General features: G+C 40.5%; 1 protein-coding gene across 1 annotated transcript in view; it reads right to left on the bottom strand.

The window, feature by feature from the left end:
• The window catches only part of GSAP (gamma-secretase activating protein), a 52,856-nt gene that overhangs the window by 14,356 nt on the left and 21,737 nt on the right, over window positions 1-16,763 (bottom strand). Inside the window, exons 13-23 of the mRNA XM_069879929.1 lie at window positions 14,108-14,185; window positions 11,196-11,273; window positions 10,762-10,854; window positions 9,265-9,482; window positions 8,897-8,966; window positions 8,112-8,194; window positions 7,416-7,469; window positions 3,438-3,560; window positions 2,969-3,024; window positions 2,515-2,546; window positions 794-855 (exon numbers count right to left, since the gene is read on the bottom strand). Coding sequence (XP_069736030.1) covers window positions 794-855; window positions 2,515-2,546; window positions 2,969-3,024; window positions 3,438-3,560; window positions 7,416-7,469; window positions 8,112-8,194; window positions 8,897-8,966; window positions 9,265-9,482; window positions 10,762-10,854; window positions 11,196-11,273; window positions 14,108-14,185 — 947 coding nt within the window. The remainder of the gene's footprint in view (window positions 1-793; window positions 856-2,514; window positions 2,547-2,968; window positions 3,025-3,437; window positions 3,561-7,415; window positions 7,470-8,111; window positions 8,195-8,896; window positions 8,967-9,264; window positions 9,483-10,761; window positions 10,855-11,195; window positions 11,274-14,107; window positions 14,186-16,763) is intronic.

Raw genomic sequence — 16,763 nt, 5'->3', positions numbered from 1 at the left:
AACAAGTGGACAAGACTGCAAAGAATGAAATTCTTCCTTAGATTTGGACAGACAGGACAGCACTGATATGCTCTTCACAGATGCAGTGCTGAGACCTTCCAGTGCTTGCTGAATAGTTTTATCTGGTTTTAATAGTAAGAGAATAAGAGATAAGTGAAGATGTGTATTTTGACAGAGGCAGGACGGGTAGAGTCTTGAGATTGGATTTACTACCCAGAAGCACCAGGATGGTAGATCCTCTGGGGAAAGCATCAGTGAAAGTAGTGCAAAAGGAGAAAGGGCTTCAGAATAGCCAATGCAGTGTCAGAAGTGAAGCAGAAGGGAAAGGAGACAGTAAAAAAAGTGTTAAAATGAGGACCAAGATCTGTGATCTCCTCTTTAAGGGAAGCAGTGGATGGGAAATTCACCTATGCATGTTTTAAGGATGTAGAGTAGCCAGATTAAGATTAAAGCAGATTAAGATCAGCTCCAGGAGGACAAAACAGCAGTTTCCAGAAAAGTTGATTTGAAAGAAAAGTTGTTTGAAAAAACTTGCAAAACCCAAAAAAGTTTTAAGCAAAAAGCATTTTGACAAATCAACTTTCCATTGCTGGTTTTCCCCAATGCATTGTGATATCATCAGCTGTTAAAATGATATCATGATGTCGTGATTATGAACTCTAAAAGTTAAAAAATACCATGTTTGTCCCATAGCTACTTTGAAGGAGCTCCTACTCCGTGCTGGAAGTTAGATTACCCTTTACATTTGTTGAGGCTGTGCGTCCTCTAGCGCACACTGTGACAAAACACATACCAGTCCCATTAGTAACTGCTGCCGATAATCTTCCTCTTGAAAGAGAGGTGCTAGCCTTTCCTCTGAAATAAACAGAGCAAGAGTTATTCAAGGACACGATGCTACAGAAATACCATGAGACTTCAACCATCTTCACAAGTACTTAGAAACATACACAAGCAAACAGAAGTTGTGGTTTGACCTAGTCACCTACAGAACTAAGACAGAGAAGAATCAAGGACTGTGTAAGAGAGAACTGTGGAAAGGAAAATAACCCTGCATCTGCCATCTTCTTCCTCAAGCACTTAACACTAAGCACAGAGGAAAAGCCTGTCAACACCACTTTACACTTGATTTGCACTACTCTCTTCTCCGATTTTTAAGGGAGGGTCATCACAGCATGGTGATTCAGTAGAGCAAAGGGGCTCAGAGAACCTTCTGGTAGCACCAGTGCAAATGCGTATGATATTTAGAACTTGTCATTTACAAACAAACAAGCCAAAACAGCTACCTGGGTTTTGCAAGGAAATGACTAGACACAAAGTAAATACTCCACAGAAGCACCTCCTACTTTCCTGGTTCTCCCTTAGACTGCTTCCCTTACTCAGATTCGCTGACCAGGTTGTAAAAGAACACAACTTTTCCAACTAAATAGAAGGAGGTTACAGTATCTACTGTAATTTGATACCCTGTATTCAGTGCTTCCTGTCTACTAACAATGGAAGAAAAAACAATCTTGCATTTCATCATGCAGCATAAATTCAAATCAATATTTTATAGATCCAAGTGCTAATTTTTTTACAAAGTTCTTTCCAGCCATCTTTGCTCACCTTGAAATATATTTACCCCTCCACTTAGTAGCACAAGAACCTGTGATGCTTGATTTTAAAGAACCTGAAGAAACATCTACAGGGAAGATGCACTACACTGAGGCTTGTTACCAGCTGACAGCTATCTAGATATTCTCTAGTAACAGTTAAACATCTGACTTCTTCATCAATAAGCACCTTTGGAAAACGTGAACCTGAGGCTGGCAAAGATAACACAAGGTGCCTCAAAGTCAGAGCCCAAGGCAATAACCAGCAGTGGCACGGACAACCAGTGTCAGGGGCTGGAAATGAACACACTGAAAATTCTTTGTAATAAAAGAAGTAAGTAGCACTTAGACCAGCATCATTTCACAGCACATAGTGGCAGGGCATGTGGGAAGTACTGATGGAACAGCAGGAACACAATTTACTACAAAATTCAGTTTTCCTTATTTGTGACAGGGGAACCAAACAAAATCTCAAGTGTTCCTGGCCTAGGGAAATTCAATACATGTCTGCTTTCTCTATATCATGATTTTTCACCAGCCATCATCTCCTACCATATACAAGCTCTAGAGTTGTGAAGGCACTTAACTGGACACGACTCAGCAGCAACATGGCATGTGTCACTGATAGTCTGCTCAAGGAGAGAAGTCCTGAAGAAGAAATCCTAGGCAGACAAAGGTTTACTGCTTACGTTGTTAGAGCAACGTGAATTAGGAACTTCATTTTCAAAGGTTTCCTAGTCAGTGTATGACCTTACCACTACTAACAGAGAAACATTTTTCCTCTAATTTAATAACCGCTCATCTTAATGTCATGAACTCTTCAGCGCTGAAAACACACCTATCTATCTTTAGTCAACAAAAGCTAGATGAAAACATTCTAATAAACATTACAGCTACGGTCTACATTGAGACAAGTTTTACTTACCAGAGTCCCAAGTGTCCAAATGAGAAAGCACCCTGAGGTTTAAAACAAAAATCTGCTTGTTTCATGTGCATTACTCTGAAGGATTTCATAAGAACATTCAAAAGCTTAAATGATCCCTTAATCTTTCACAAGACAGCTAAAGAAATCCAAGAACTGTAAAGATGACTACATTTAGTAAAGATATTAATCAGCATTAAAAAAATTACCTCAGCCTGGGTTGTAGAAAAATAACTCTTCATACCTACCACAAACTGACTAATTCTACAGGCTTGGATATTTCAAATCATGCTGTAGTGATTACAAGGATTCCAATAATTTATTTTCTGCTGGGTAATCATCTTTAAAGTAAGATATCTAACTGGACAGCTAATCAGCTATTGAAATGGCACATTAAATCCTTCAACATACTTCTAAAAAACCAAGAAAGGGTAAATATAATAGAAATGGTACCTACTTCTGGGCATTATCAAAAATATTCCTCAAATATGCTGAGGTGGTTCTCTCCTCTATCTGGTTCGTAAACAAACAAAAACACACAGATGAACAAAGTAGAAGGCAAATTAAGATACAATGCAGATGAGAAATGAAGCCGGTTTTCCCTTTGAATGGAAATAATGCACAGCTGGGCTTGAATCCACCTTCCAACTACCCACCCTAGTAGGCACTTGCACACTTCTAACGAACATGACAGTACAGACACGTGCAAGCTCTGCTTTTGTCTATGTTATTGCATTATTTCAACAGACTAAGACTTACAGGCAATCACCTTGTAAGTAAGATGACTGCAACTCTTTGCACTTCTTATAATTAGATTCTCATTTCTTTATCCCCCAAATTTAAAAAAGCTAACTCTTCTGTGTTTGGCTTTAAAACACCCACTTCAGAGGCAGCTCTGGAGGCTGTTTCAGTGCACGTATATTTACCTCTTCTGAAAGGTTATGCCATTCCCTCCTGAGCACATTGTGGTAATGTAAGTGTGGCTCTGCATACTTCACACTCTCCAAGTTTGAGTTGAGTTTCTCCCAGAAGCCTTTGGAGTTTTGGAACTGCAAAGTATTGCAAGGAAAGCATGAACACAGGCTGCACTCTTAAAGAAATACCTAATCCCCATCCCACTAAATGATTGGAAAGAACTGTGATTAATGTAGCTTCATAACAGTCTAAGCAGAAAAATTTAAACAAAAGCAGTTAGACTATTTTTCCCAGTGCCTTAATTTCCTTGATTTGATGGCAGGGGTAGCAATTTCTTAAACCTGAAGTCAAGATTTGGTGCTTGTAATGCAGACACTTTGCCACTTTAGGATCCTTCTAAGCCACTGGGAAGAAATAAGTGCTTCTAAGTCATAATTCATCTGACCTATTTCAGATATTTGGGATGGGAAGAACTGCACCACAGACTACACTGGCCATATTGTCTAGATTTCTGCTGGCTGCAAAAGAAGCCTTAGGCTTAGCTCCTGACTTAGATATAAATGTTTACATTTGTCAAATAAATCCCATCCTGGGTTTCTAGTAGTTTCAAAAACTGGAACATCACCATAGCCCCGGCAGCTGCAGGCTGCCACAATTTTCAAGATGCATCAATACTTACATTGCAAACATCTGTGTGCCAACCTCAAGTTACAGGAACAAAAAGAAGAAAGAAAATCTAAATATTTCCATAGCAATTCTAATGCCTTTGACTCTAATGCTGAAATTATTTTAAACTCAGCTGTGAACAGACAGGAGGAAAAAAAAAAAAACAAACACAGATTGTTTCCTGAACTAGTTCTTGGACCGGACATTTAGATTTGACGCTGCTGTTTATAAAGGGGGAGTGATGTGATCATTGCTGATGAAGAGATGACATTAAGGCAACTCTTTTTGGCAATTTTAAAAAACAAGAGATGGCACAAGCTGTTCTTGCTCTGTTTTACACACACCTGCCTATATAGATGCTACAGTAGTGACATTTGAAGGAAGTCTGTGTTCACAATATTCTTCCACCTCACATAGAAATGGTGGATTTTGCTCTTTCTTCCTTACTTTCCTACAATAACAATAACTTTAGAAGAAAACATCAAACACTTCCTACTATAAACTACAATTTGCCAAGAAAATAAGTTGCAGAGATTCAACCCTGCCAGCCACTTGCCTCTTGCTGCCAGTGCCGGTTGTTGCTTTATTGTTGTAGCTGCAGCAGAAAAAAATCTCCTTTTTACTTCATGTTAGTTATATTTAGCAGCTGGAAACTAGGAGTGCGTATGGCACCATACGTTCACCCTGCTGGAGCCAACAAAACCCTCAACCCACTCCTGCAGCTCGCAGCCTAAATGTTACCTATATGAAATCAGAGACTGTAGCGTAAGAGTAACATCTAGTGACCAATTTATGCAACTGCGACAACATCACCACTAATTCAGGCCCCACTGTATTTTGTTTGATGTTGGCAGGGGGGAAGCAAGAGAATAAGTTTCTTTCATATACTGAGTCTGTAACATGAAGTGGTAGACTTCAGAATTAAAAGCAGACACCACTGAAAGCCTGCACTGCATTAAATATCATTAAAAAGTCAGAAGTTTAAAATAAAAATTATTTTCATTAGATCTGTTATTTCCTAAGGATCATCAGGGCAAGGACTAGAAAGAGAAGGCTTCATCTTAGGTGGTGTTTATTTTGCAGACATTTTTACCATCAAGAATGAATACCTAAGCACAAACACCTAAAAGACTTGGTATCACCAGAAGCCAGAGCAAAGCCTTACCAGTCTGCAATCCATGAAAAGCTCCCATGAGGCCTTTCCTAAGCAGAGTCTTTGTAACGGAAGACAAAGAGAGCTCTCAGCTGCACCTCTCTGAAAGGATACAGGGTGACAATAAACTGAAAGAGGCCCACGTCCTCTCCAGGGGAACTGCAGTGCTACATCTCCCCCACAGTGAAGGGATTCAGAGAGCCGGGGAACTAACTATGCAGCTGCAGAAGCAGCTACTCTTTAAAACACCGCTCTTCACCCAAGTGGCTCAGCGCAGCACAAGGGAGAAGCTACCCTTTCCTGTGCTCATCTCTCCAACAACTGCTTTCACTACACATATTCACCCCTCTCCCGAACCTTTTCCTATCTGCTCTCCTTCTTCCTCCCGTTCTAATCAAGCATATTTGCACCCCTTCAAATTTGGTCTCTGTGCTTATAAGAAAGAAAAAAGTCAGAGTTATTAATTACAGTCCTTAGGTAAAGCTTTTTGACTTATCAGACTCTGACTGTTCCCCCTTTCTCACAGACTCTTTCAATATCTCTCGCAGAACAGGAGTTTAATGATAAAAACTCATCTGTTACCTGCATAGCATAATATTTTTGTGAATACGGACCTTGCCTTTCCAAAGGTTCTCAACAATTCATTGGCTTGAGAACTCCAAAAAGCTTCTCAAAGCAACAATTCATCATTGTTTCTGTGAAATGCCATAAAATCTCTGCAAATGAAACACTACAGGACCAGATTTGTCACCAGGGTCACACTGGTGAGGCTAACACCACATACCACCTGAAACCCCAACAACTGTTCACCTGAACTTGAGCCACAATGGGTTTGTGTCACTAGAGTGATACGAAGCAGCAAAAGCACTGAACCTTACCCTGTGCATCACCATCTTTGTCCTCACTCAAGAGTCAAGAGCAATTTGCAGTTAAAAGCAGCAGGAAATATTTGTCTTTAGTTCAACTCTGACCTTTTCGATCTGTTTAGGTTTCAGACAGAAATAGGAAATGAGTCCCACAATCAGGAAGTAGAGCTGCTAATGGCATTTGCCCCTAGGGGCTTGAGGTTCAATCCCAGACAAATTAAAGGCCTGCTTACTCTCACTTTAGTGAATTACAGGGATTATCTACCAACAAATGTTCTGACTTTCCCAGGTGTCCCAGTTCTCAGGGCTACTTTCCCAAGCAAAGCATGCAAAGGCTGATTCCCTGACAGCAGTCATGTATATCTGCATCAGCACAGCTGTAGTACACTGCTGCCCATTGAGTGAACAGTGGGTAATTTCACTGATTTTAAAAGATTTTGAGAATGCTGAAGCTTTATAAGCTATGTAAACACTGGGATAGGAACTGACTCTCACCTCCTTAAAGTGCTACAATAAACAAGCAATGTTGCCATGTATCCATAGCCTATTTCCATGTGTTGCTGGTGCTGACTCTTTATGTTAGCCCTCCAAAACAAGCTGCTTATTAAAAGCCTCTTTCAGATTTTATAGGGGAACGCTTAAGAAAATTTCAAGTATTTCTCTTATTAGAGCTGAGGGATTGGAGTGGAATGGAAGATGGGAAAAATCACACATGTTGTTTTCAACAGAAAGTACAACTTCCTACCCAAACAGCATGTGCTCTCCCCATCCAGCTCACCACCTTTCCCAGGCTGTGCAGGAATCTGTCTAGATTTAGCTAGCCAAAGCCCTGACATAAGTGCAATCATAGGATGCTATGGACAAAACAAAGTGAGAGGGTCATGAACCAATGGCAGCACAATGAAATCTTCCTCAAAGTGGGGTACGCAGAGATACGCAGAAATCCTACACACCTGTTGTTGACACAGCTAACATATTTACCTCCAGCTAATGAAGTTACAAAATGAAGAGGTATCAATAAAATCTAACTAGAACTAATTCTTAGAGGACCTTCCCTGCTGAAAGGAAGAAGTCTCTTCAGGAAGGGGGAAAAAAAAATACATCTTTGAGCTAGCAAACATCAGTCTGAATAACTGATAGCTTAGTAAAAGCATAAGACACTTTCAATAGGGCAATTTTCTGTTCACCCATATCTTTGCATAGGGCTGTGGGACATTGCCTCATTAGTATTTAGCACACTCCCACCGCACCAAAACAAAGCTCCTAACCTGCAAATATGAATGTAATTTTATACCAGAACTTACCTCTAACACAGGTAGAGAAATAATGTCTGTTGTACATGTGACTCCAGGGATGATCTATAAATATAAGTAAATTAAAAAATATAAATAATGTATCATAAAACATGGGCCTGTTTGAGTATAAGTGCATCTCCATTACCCATTTCCCTTGTGAAACCAACTAGCTAGACAAAACCACGCATTCAGTTTTGCTTAAAAGAAATACAGAAGATGCTTCTCTCATTCACTTCATTTAAAAGAAGACAACATACTAGAACAGTGTCAGATCGCAGAAACTGAAATAAGCTATTTGCTCTAACTGTAGGGTCTTACGTGAAATTATTTTACTTCTGCAAGCTTATTCATAAACTGTGACTCTACTGATGTTTGTCTTGGAAAAAACTGCATGATTTTGCTGATTAAATAAATCCTGTATTCATTATAAACTTCATGAGATAACAAATGAATACCTCATGATGAAGAGAGATATTTAATAATCCATCCTACTATGGTAGCTCTTCTTGTTTTATAAATGCTTTTAATGCTTTTATTTGTTGACAAAAAATAGGATTCATGGAAAACATCACGAAGGTTAAGACTCAACAAAATAAAATGGGCATAAAGCACAGATGGATTTAGAGACATCTATAAAAAGGTAAGGCTGTATTGAAGGAGAAAGAGACTTTTAGCTATTAATTAAAGTACCACCTGTTATCTTACCCCAGTCCAGTCAAGCAGTGACGTGTAGGGCAAAAGTTTATCCAGGTTGTGAGTTTCTGGACACGTTCTGCAGTACAGGGAGGCTAAATGCAATAAAGATTTATAAGGGCAAGATTGTATAAACTATCAGTTAACAACAGTAGGCTTCACAGTCAGTTCCTCATCTAACACGTTTTTAGGGAGAAATTCTGCTGCTGTCTCCGAAATGGATTCCTCCATGGTGGAACTGGTCCCACTCTGTGTACAAAAGGAGGAAGAGCAGTCCAGATGCTGCAGGGCCAGGTCAGCTGTTTGGCTACAGCTCAGCACTGCAGGGGTCCTTTTGTACAAAGGCTCAGGGCACAGGACATGCTCTGGCTAGGCTGATGAATCAGCTATTAGAAGAGAATATAATCATATGTCAAATCCTTATGAAAAGACAGTGTGGGCTGGCCTAGAGGAGATTTGTTGCTCCACTCCAGCCTCAATTATTTACATCCCAGATATCCAAGACAGGAGCCAGATGGAGAATTTGCTTTCCAGCGACCTAAAATAATGATAAATCTATTTGTTCGACTACAAAGAAGAATGCATTTGAAAAGTATTATTGCCAATTTGATTCTGAGCTATCTATGTATCTTCTGAACTACAGATTTGCCTACAATACCACAAAATAGAGGACAGTTAACACAAATCATAACCAAAAAGTCAGGAAAGAAGAGAGTCAGTTTGTACACTGTAGCTTCTCCCTAAGCCACAAGTAAGGTATGCACAAAAATTCAGCATGCAGGAGAAGAAATACCTACCAATGATAAATTCTTGAATGGGGTCAAAAGAATGACATGTCGACAGGTTCTTAGAAATCCACCAAATAATCTGTCAGAATGAGAACAGGGCAGTTTGTCACGTTTCTCTATTTTAAGGCCTGCATTGTAAGACACTGCAGAAACTTTGTTTCTGGTAGCAAGACTTTGCATGAAGTAGTGGTGCAGACATAGTTGTTTTCAGGACAGCCACGACCAATAAAGCACAGTTGATGAACCTCTTGGCACCGCAAAAAAGTACATGTGAATCAGAACTTTTCCTCTTTGGCTGATGCCATCTGTGCCCTGAGCCTGCTTTGCATAAGACATCAGTCACTGAAAAAAAACTTAAGACGAGGTTCTGTTCCCACCTGCATTTCCAAGTCTTCTGTGCGTTGGAAGTACAACAGAGCACAATGTAGAGCTGCCAGCCTCTCGCTGTCTTGTTTGCTGTTCCATAGGAACTGTAATAAGGCACTGTCACTGATGCTCACAGCATACATACTTCCTAGGTAGCAATCCAAGACTGTTGACGTGAGTGGGGATCGGATGGAGCAGTTTTGCAACATGTCAATTCTTGCATCCTCACCTGGAGAACATCAGTTTGAGAATAAAAAGGACTAAGAACATAAAATTTCACTGCTATCAGTATTTCTCTTAAGACTCCCAGGTCCCCTGCAATAAGAAAATGCTTGAAGAGGCAAGTCTGCCTCTTGTACGAGGTGCCCCGGTATTGTACAGAAGAGGAGACTGGTGCTGGCTGGGTGAAGAAAGCAAATGAGGAGCACAGCCCGTACTCCCCTCCCCGTCCACTGCTGAAGAAGAGAAAGTGTACAGGTTTGAGGCTCACAATACCATCACAGGATGAATCAGGGTACGCAGGATGGAAAAGAGAAGGGCTAGCAATAGAGATACAACACTAGAACTCACACCTAGGCATACCGGTACAGTTCAGAACTGCTCACATGCAGAACAACGATACAAACTTGTATTGGTGGACCTTTTACCATCAATCCCAATGGCCAGAACAGGGAGGTTCTGCTCTGTGCTTACTGATTGAAATATCAGAGCAAAACCATTTTATTCACGCTAGTACTAAGGTTCACTACCCCAGTATCACATAGTAGGATTCCAGACTCTGTATCAGAGAAACTGGGCCCACCATGTGGCAGTGATGCTTTCCTCTCATTTTTAGGAGACTAGTATTTCATTATATATATACAACAGGTATTAACTTCCTGTGATGCTGCCCCTGCACCAGTTCCCACTACTTGCCTCTCCTTCATGCAGTAAGAAGAATGGATTTTTGTTTTCAAACAAAGGCCCCCCACTTCCAAAAATAACCCACTTCCCATAAATGCATGTTTGTTGGAAATGAAATAACATGCCTCTCAGATGAGACTCTAAATCAAATTGCATCAGCCTGATCAGGTGAAGGAAACACAGATTTCCTCTGCCCACACCCTCCAAACCCACACATTTGGAGCAACTCAATTGGAGGAAGGAAATGTAAAATCAAATTTACATCTCCATGTGAAATTTGAGAACAGTGGAGGACTAAGAAGCATGTGCAAAGATCAGGGAAGGGAAACTATGAAACCAAGGCAAAGAATATCAAATTCAGTGAAAGGTCTACTTCCATCTCATAACAAGCTAGAAGTATGTAGTAGACGAAGTATGAAATGTCATTTCAGATTCTCTTTCTAAAATGGGAAGTGGCAAAAATGCCATTCTTATTTTTTCAGTCCCTCTCTTCTTCAGAACACTGTGCAATAAAGCAAAGGTTGAAATACCACTTTCACATAAAGAGATTTGAGCAAGTTTCCACTAATACAATAAAGTCACTTCAAGCAGCAGTCTTACCATACCTGTCAGAAACAAACTGTAGCACAGGAGGTCAGGATGCTGAATATTCAGGAGGTGCAGGAACTGGCCAGGCAAATAGGCAGCCACATAATAGTCTATTTAAAGAAATAACAGTGGTCAATTTAGCACTTGTTCATTTATTTGCTTTAAGAGGCTGTTTCACATGTTTCTCATCTTGGCTCACTTCTCTCTGATGGAATTGATTGTATCTAGGAAATATAAAAGTTAATTAAAAGCTGCTATTATATTAACACAGGAAACAAATACACATGCATTTCCAGAGGATGATTCAAGAGGCTTGAGACACTCAAGAACTCAGTAGCTGATCTCCAGAGCAGATTCTGACACAATTTCAGAGGAAGTTGCTTGCTTACCAACAGTGAGGTATTGAATTATCAAATGCCACTCACACAGGGAAAAAATATAAGTAACCTACCAAGATTCATAAAAGCCACTTCCTTCAATTGATGAGATCCTGTTCTTTCTAGAGAAACTGTAAAAGTTTTGCTGTAACCTGGGGAAAAATAATAATACTTTAAAAAAAACCCAAACAATAAACAGCATCTGTTAAAAGCCAAGTATGACTTTATAGCTACAAACTTCAGCAGTGTCAGTACACTGAAACAGGGACATTTTAGACTGTTTCATGGGCTTGTCTGCACATACAGACTTCATCCTAAACAGGGTTCCTGCATACTTAGTAGACCTGCACTCACACAATGCAGTTCTTTAGTATGCAGAAACTTGGCATGCTCTGCACAGCCTATGTTCGCGTTTCAAGAAGCATTCCATCCCAGAGCAAGCTTGTGTAAAAATACCTCCTCCCCTAACAAAAAAGCTGAACAAATCCTATACGTAGCTGCGCTTCACATTTTGTTGATATTTCAACTGCTTTAGAGAAATTTCAGTTTATCTGCCGGCCATACTGCTGTTCAGCTCTACTTAAACAAAAGCTACTTTCAGACCTGCTGTGTTTGCATGGACTTTGCATCAGCACAGCTGTTCTTTTATTCTAGACTTAGAATCATAGAATCACTAGGTTGGAAAAGACCTTTGAGATCATCAAGCCCAACTGTACCTTGTCCACTGCTAAGCCATATCCCTGAGCATTTTATCTACCTGTTTACTAAATACTTCCAGGGATGGTGACTCCACTACCTCCCTGGACAGCCTGTTCCACTGCCTTGTAACCCTTTCAATGAAGAAATTTTTCCTGATATCTAATCTGAACCTCCCCTGGCACAACTCGAGGCCATTCCCTCTCATGCTATCGCTTATCACCTGGGAGAAGAGACCAGCACTCACCTCGCTACAACCTTCTTTAAGGTAGTTGCAGACAGTGATAAGGTCTCCCCTCAGCCTTCTTTTCTCTAGGCTAAACAACCCCAGTTCCCTCACCGCTCCTCATAACACTTGCACCCCAGCCCCTTCACCAGCTTTGTTGTCCTTCTCTGGACACCCTTCAGGACTTCAATGTCTTTCTTGTAGTGAAGGGCTCAAAACTGAACACAGTATGCGAGATGTGGCCTCACCAGTGCCACATGGGGCAGAATTACTTCCCTGCTCCTGCTGGTCACTCTGTGACTTGCACCATCCTTCTTGCATCCGTTAAGAATGGCAGAGAGTCTCCAAACTTCCTCAATATCTGAGACAAGCTGAAGACTGAAATAACTAAGGAGACAATGATTGCCTTCAAATGCCCACACTGTAATATCCTAAAGGCTGAATGGTGCCATGATCAGGATGCTATTTAATACTGCGTGGAAATTCAAGGCAAGACGGTAGACACACAGTTTACAGGATCAACAAGGGAAAAAGTACATCATGAGTGACACTTCAGCCACTCATCCAGGACTTTTGATTCCTGATCCTAGCAGGGAGATATGCTTTATCTATGCTGCAAAAAAAACCCAAACCTCCAAAACCAACCGCAATACTAGAGACGAAGGGGTATCTGCAACAAACAGTTTTTTTGTGAAAGACAGTGACTAAAGTTTGTTTGCAATGAGTCCGTATACTCATGATCACCACTCTGTTACTCACCAACGCAAACACATACAGGCTAATAGCAGCACTGCAGAACACACCCCCAGCATCATCACTTCTGTGTCTATGCTACATTGAGTGATAGCGGGGACCTGTTTTAATGTGGGGGAGGGAGGGGGAGAGGGAAAGTTTCCTTCCAAGTTTACAGATGCTGCAGCACAGACCAAACTCCTTACTTACATGTCTTCAAAACATGGTGTACGGACCTGATATACTGCTGCTTGACTGGGTCACCTCACGACCAGTCCTAAAATTCTCATTCAACTGATTAATCTCACACGGATCCACAAACAGCTCTGCACCAAACAACTCCATTCCATGAAGGTTATTTCAGATGCAGCTGGTCAATGTCATCATGTTTATCCTCAGTTTCTTGCTGGTACAGATAGGACTGTACAAAGGCTACAGTTGGTTCCAAGCAACACAACTACCCCTCAGCTACACATCAAGTATATCTAGGGAAATCAGCCCTTCATAGCAGTACAATGCAGAGTTCTGCCACACCCAGAATGGACTTTTCCAATCTGTTAATGCCTTCAAGAACACAAAAATGCAGTTAATTCAATCCCACAACATTCCAGCAGCAAAGCAACGTGTTAGTGCAGCTCTGACACATGAAAAGTTTCCTGACACAAAAAAGCAAACACCTGGAGTAAAACAGAGGTACATTGTCCATGGTTACTCTATACTACGCAGTTTCTCGGTTGAGAAATAGTTTGCTCTCTCCTCCATGTATCAAAGGAGAAAGACCTTGCCAATGGCAAGTTTTGTTCGGATCAGAATAAAACAATGTTCTTTACTCTTTTCAAGACAAAAATAGGGTCTTAAAATTAAGAGCTAGAGCACCACTTACACAGCAGCTACTCTAAAAGTCAGTGGGTGTTGCATCTCTTGCTGTGAAAATGACATGTTGAACTGGAACTCTAAACAGACATTCAAGCTACAAGCTGTTGGCTCTATTCCCCATATAAATGCCCTGTGGCCTAAGTACAACACACCTGCAAGCTCCCACAGATTTCATTAATGTTTGTGCTCAGCATGCCGGAAAGTCTGGTTAGAAATAAGGGAAAAAATTAATAGCATGAGGCCACTGGTTTGAAGCTACTTGTTCAGCATCAGGCAGGAAGTCTACAGCAGGAAAGTCAACTTTGCAGCTAAAGGCAGCTGCTGTCTTTAAACACCAGCCACAGTAGTTCATTGTCTGCAGACTTTGGCAGCTATTTGTTTTGCAAGGCATTCTGTGACTCTTTCAGCAAAGTGACCTTCTCCAAAATAAAGCATAACTTAACAGGTTAATCTTACCTTTATGTAAAAAAAATATGGTGTACATTATTTCATCAGAAATATCAGAGGCCAGACTGTAACACACACACAAGCCTCCTAAAAAGAAAGAAAAGGAAAAGAAAATTGACTTGCCCACCTGAATACCCAAACATCTTTACACTGCACAAAATTAAAGAGAGACTGTTTCAAATTAGAACAAAAAATAAAGATTACAGAAATACACTTATCTTTAACCATCATTTAGCAAGCAAAACACAAAATAAGAGAGACCAGAGGAGGCAACATGGCACAGTGAAAATGTGGGTTCTGACATGGCCAGTTCTTATCATTAGCAGAAGTAAATTTTTAGCCCTTCTCAGTAGAAACCATGCTTGCAGACAGAAAACTGATCAAGCCTTTCTTTCCACAGACTGCATGAATCTCTAGACAGATGTTCAGGGGCTGTCAAATATGCCAGAACACCACAGTAAAACATGTTTGTTTGCTTTCTAAGTAATTTCATATTGGCAGCAGCATGATACGCTACTAGAGCTTTCTCACACTAGAAATGAGAGTCACTTTTCCTCTTACCAGCCCAAAGAGCTATTAATTCCATTTTTAGGAGAAAAGTCAGTCCTTGGCACAAGCTTATTTCAGCCAAGGTATTCTGTGCAGGAATGTTTTCCCTCCCTCCCCCACCCCTAGCCTGCTTCTAAATCAGACATAGACTGTTTTGACTCCACTGGATGGTAGCCCTCCCTCCATCTCTTAGAAAAACTTTAATCCACTTACTCTGATGCTTTGGCAAGCTGCTTTGGCATTCATTTTAGAAACAGCTTCCAAGCCACATTATCCCAATACGGTTGTGAAAGCTGGGCCACAACTATGACCATTCACCTTTTGCCTTTATTGAAAGTCTATTACTTGAAAGAAAAAAGATAATACTACTACAGATGCGCTTTTGTACAAAAAAAAATATGTTTATGTATACAAGGTGTACAGAAAAAGGCACAGTACAGAAAAAGCTCAGCTACCGAAGTATTTCACTTGGTTAAATGCTTTGTATCTCAGACAACGAGGCTGTATCACAGCTGTGACACAGATACAGCTGAGGCACTTCACAATTTTGGGGAAGGCAAATACTTTATTCTGAGGTGCATTTTTTTTTCCTGATTATTCTTAGCTGATTGAACATTGTTTGATACAGTTTTGCTTGGATATTTGAGCCATTTAGACAACAGACAGGGCATTTTGCCAGAGCACTTGGCATCTTTCAGAGCATGCATAATTTTTAAAGTAGCAGCATCAGGACTCATGAGGAAGACTGGAAACGCTCCAGCAACCCACAATGCTGTTTTATTATCAACAGCTCCCTTCCAACACTGCAAATTTCTTTCTTGTACGCTGGAGGCTACTGTATCCACTGTTCTGTAAATTGTGCAACATGCGAGGCAGTCTGTTCAGACCGAAGTGTTGGTGGCTGTATATGCAAGCTGATCACAAAAACAGTGGCTAGGGGGACTATTAATAGGATGTGCATTTTTCAACTTTTTTAGCATACCGGTTAACAAACAGAACTATGAAAAACAGAAAATATCAAATGGTGCTTCTTTAATACAGGCAGAAACACAGCAGCCTCAGATCAGCAAGTGCCCATGCAACATTACATCTCACACCATCTTGGCAATCCCATTAGAGCAGCCAGAGACCGACAATGTAAGAGAAATTCCTTTCCTACCCTTACCAGTGCTGCCTGTTAATTAGAGCTGGGTGTGCTGATGCAGGGAAATTTTGCTACCCTCTTGCACTTATATGGCAAATGTTTTATGTGCAGGCAGAACTAAGTCTTCTACATCATCCATTTCAAATCATTTGCAAACAGCTGTAGCTAAATGTCACAAAGTGAGAAGACTCGCATGAAGATATATTTGGATGGACTCTTATCTTTTCAGAAATAAAAGGGAAAGAAAACTCTCAACCACAACAAAGTACAAAAAAAAAAAAAGGAAGCATTTAAAAATTAAATTCTACTCATACAGGGTAACAGTGAGTTACTACAGTCAGCAGAATTAGGGAAACAACAATTACAACTCTGCCATTTGATAAACAAACATCATACCATAAAAATTGTAAGAATCTCCTATGAAAACATGAAGGTTTCCCTAGGAAACTTTAACTTCAAATTCCTCATTTCTGTTCATGCAGAAGCATAAAACACGAGGCTGTACTGACATCTCAACAGAACACACAAGTGTCACAATTCAAATATGACACTGCACCATGGCATTTCATGTGCTTGTACTGGCTTAGGAGAGACCTGCCTCACCTAACTTCAGTCATCCAAACGTCTCTCATTTAGATTCTTACACAGCTAAGGAAGAAATATGGACAGAAGCAATCATCCTCTGGTGATTCCTATTTCTCTCTATGAAGAAGCTTCTCTCTCTGGCCCAAGTATAAGGAACAGCGCTACTTTTCTTCTACTGCGGAAGTTTGAGAACGGAAGAGTGCCTTCATTCAGAGTTCAGATTGGCAGTAACCAATAACAGTTTTATTAAATGGGAAATTGCATGGAATATTCCATTTTGACGTTATGCCAATTATTCTTTGCCAGAGATGTCTGAATGGTACAAATAGGGATTTGGGCATTGATATTTGAAGCACGCTAGCAATTCCACAGAAGGCATAGTCTGTG

The sequence above is a fragment of the Phaenicophaeus curvirostris genome, chromosome 1, assembly GCF_032191515.1.
Source record: "Phaenicophaeus curvirostris isolate KB17595 chromosome 1, BPBGC_Pcur_1.0, whole genome shotgun sequence".
Classification (NCBI taxonomy): Eukaryota; Metazoa; Chordata; class Aves; order Cuculiformes; family Cuculidae; genus Phaenicophaeus; species Phaenicophaeus curvirostris.
This window is presented reverse-complemented; position numbering and strand designations above follow the sequence as displayed.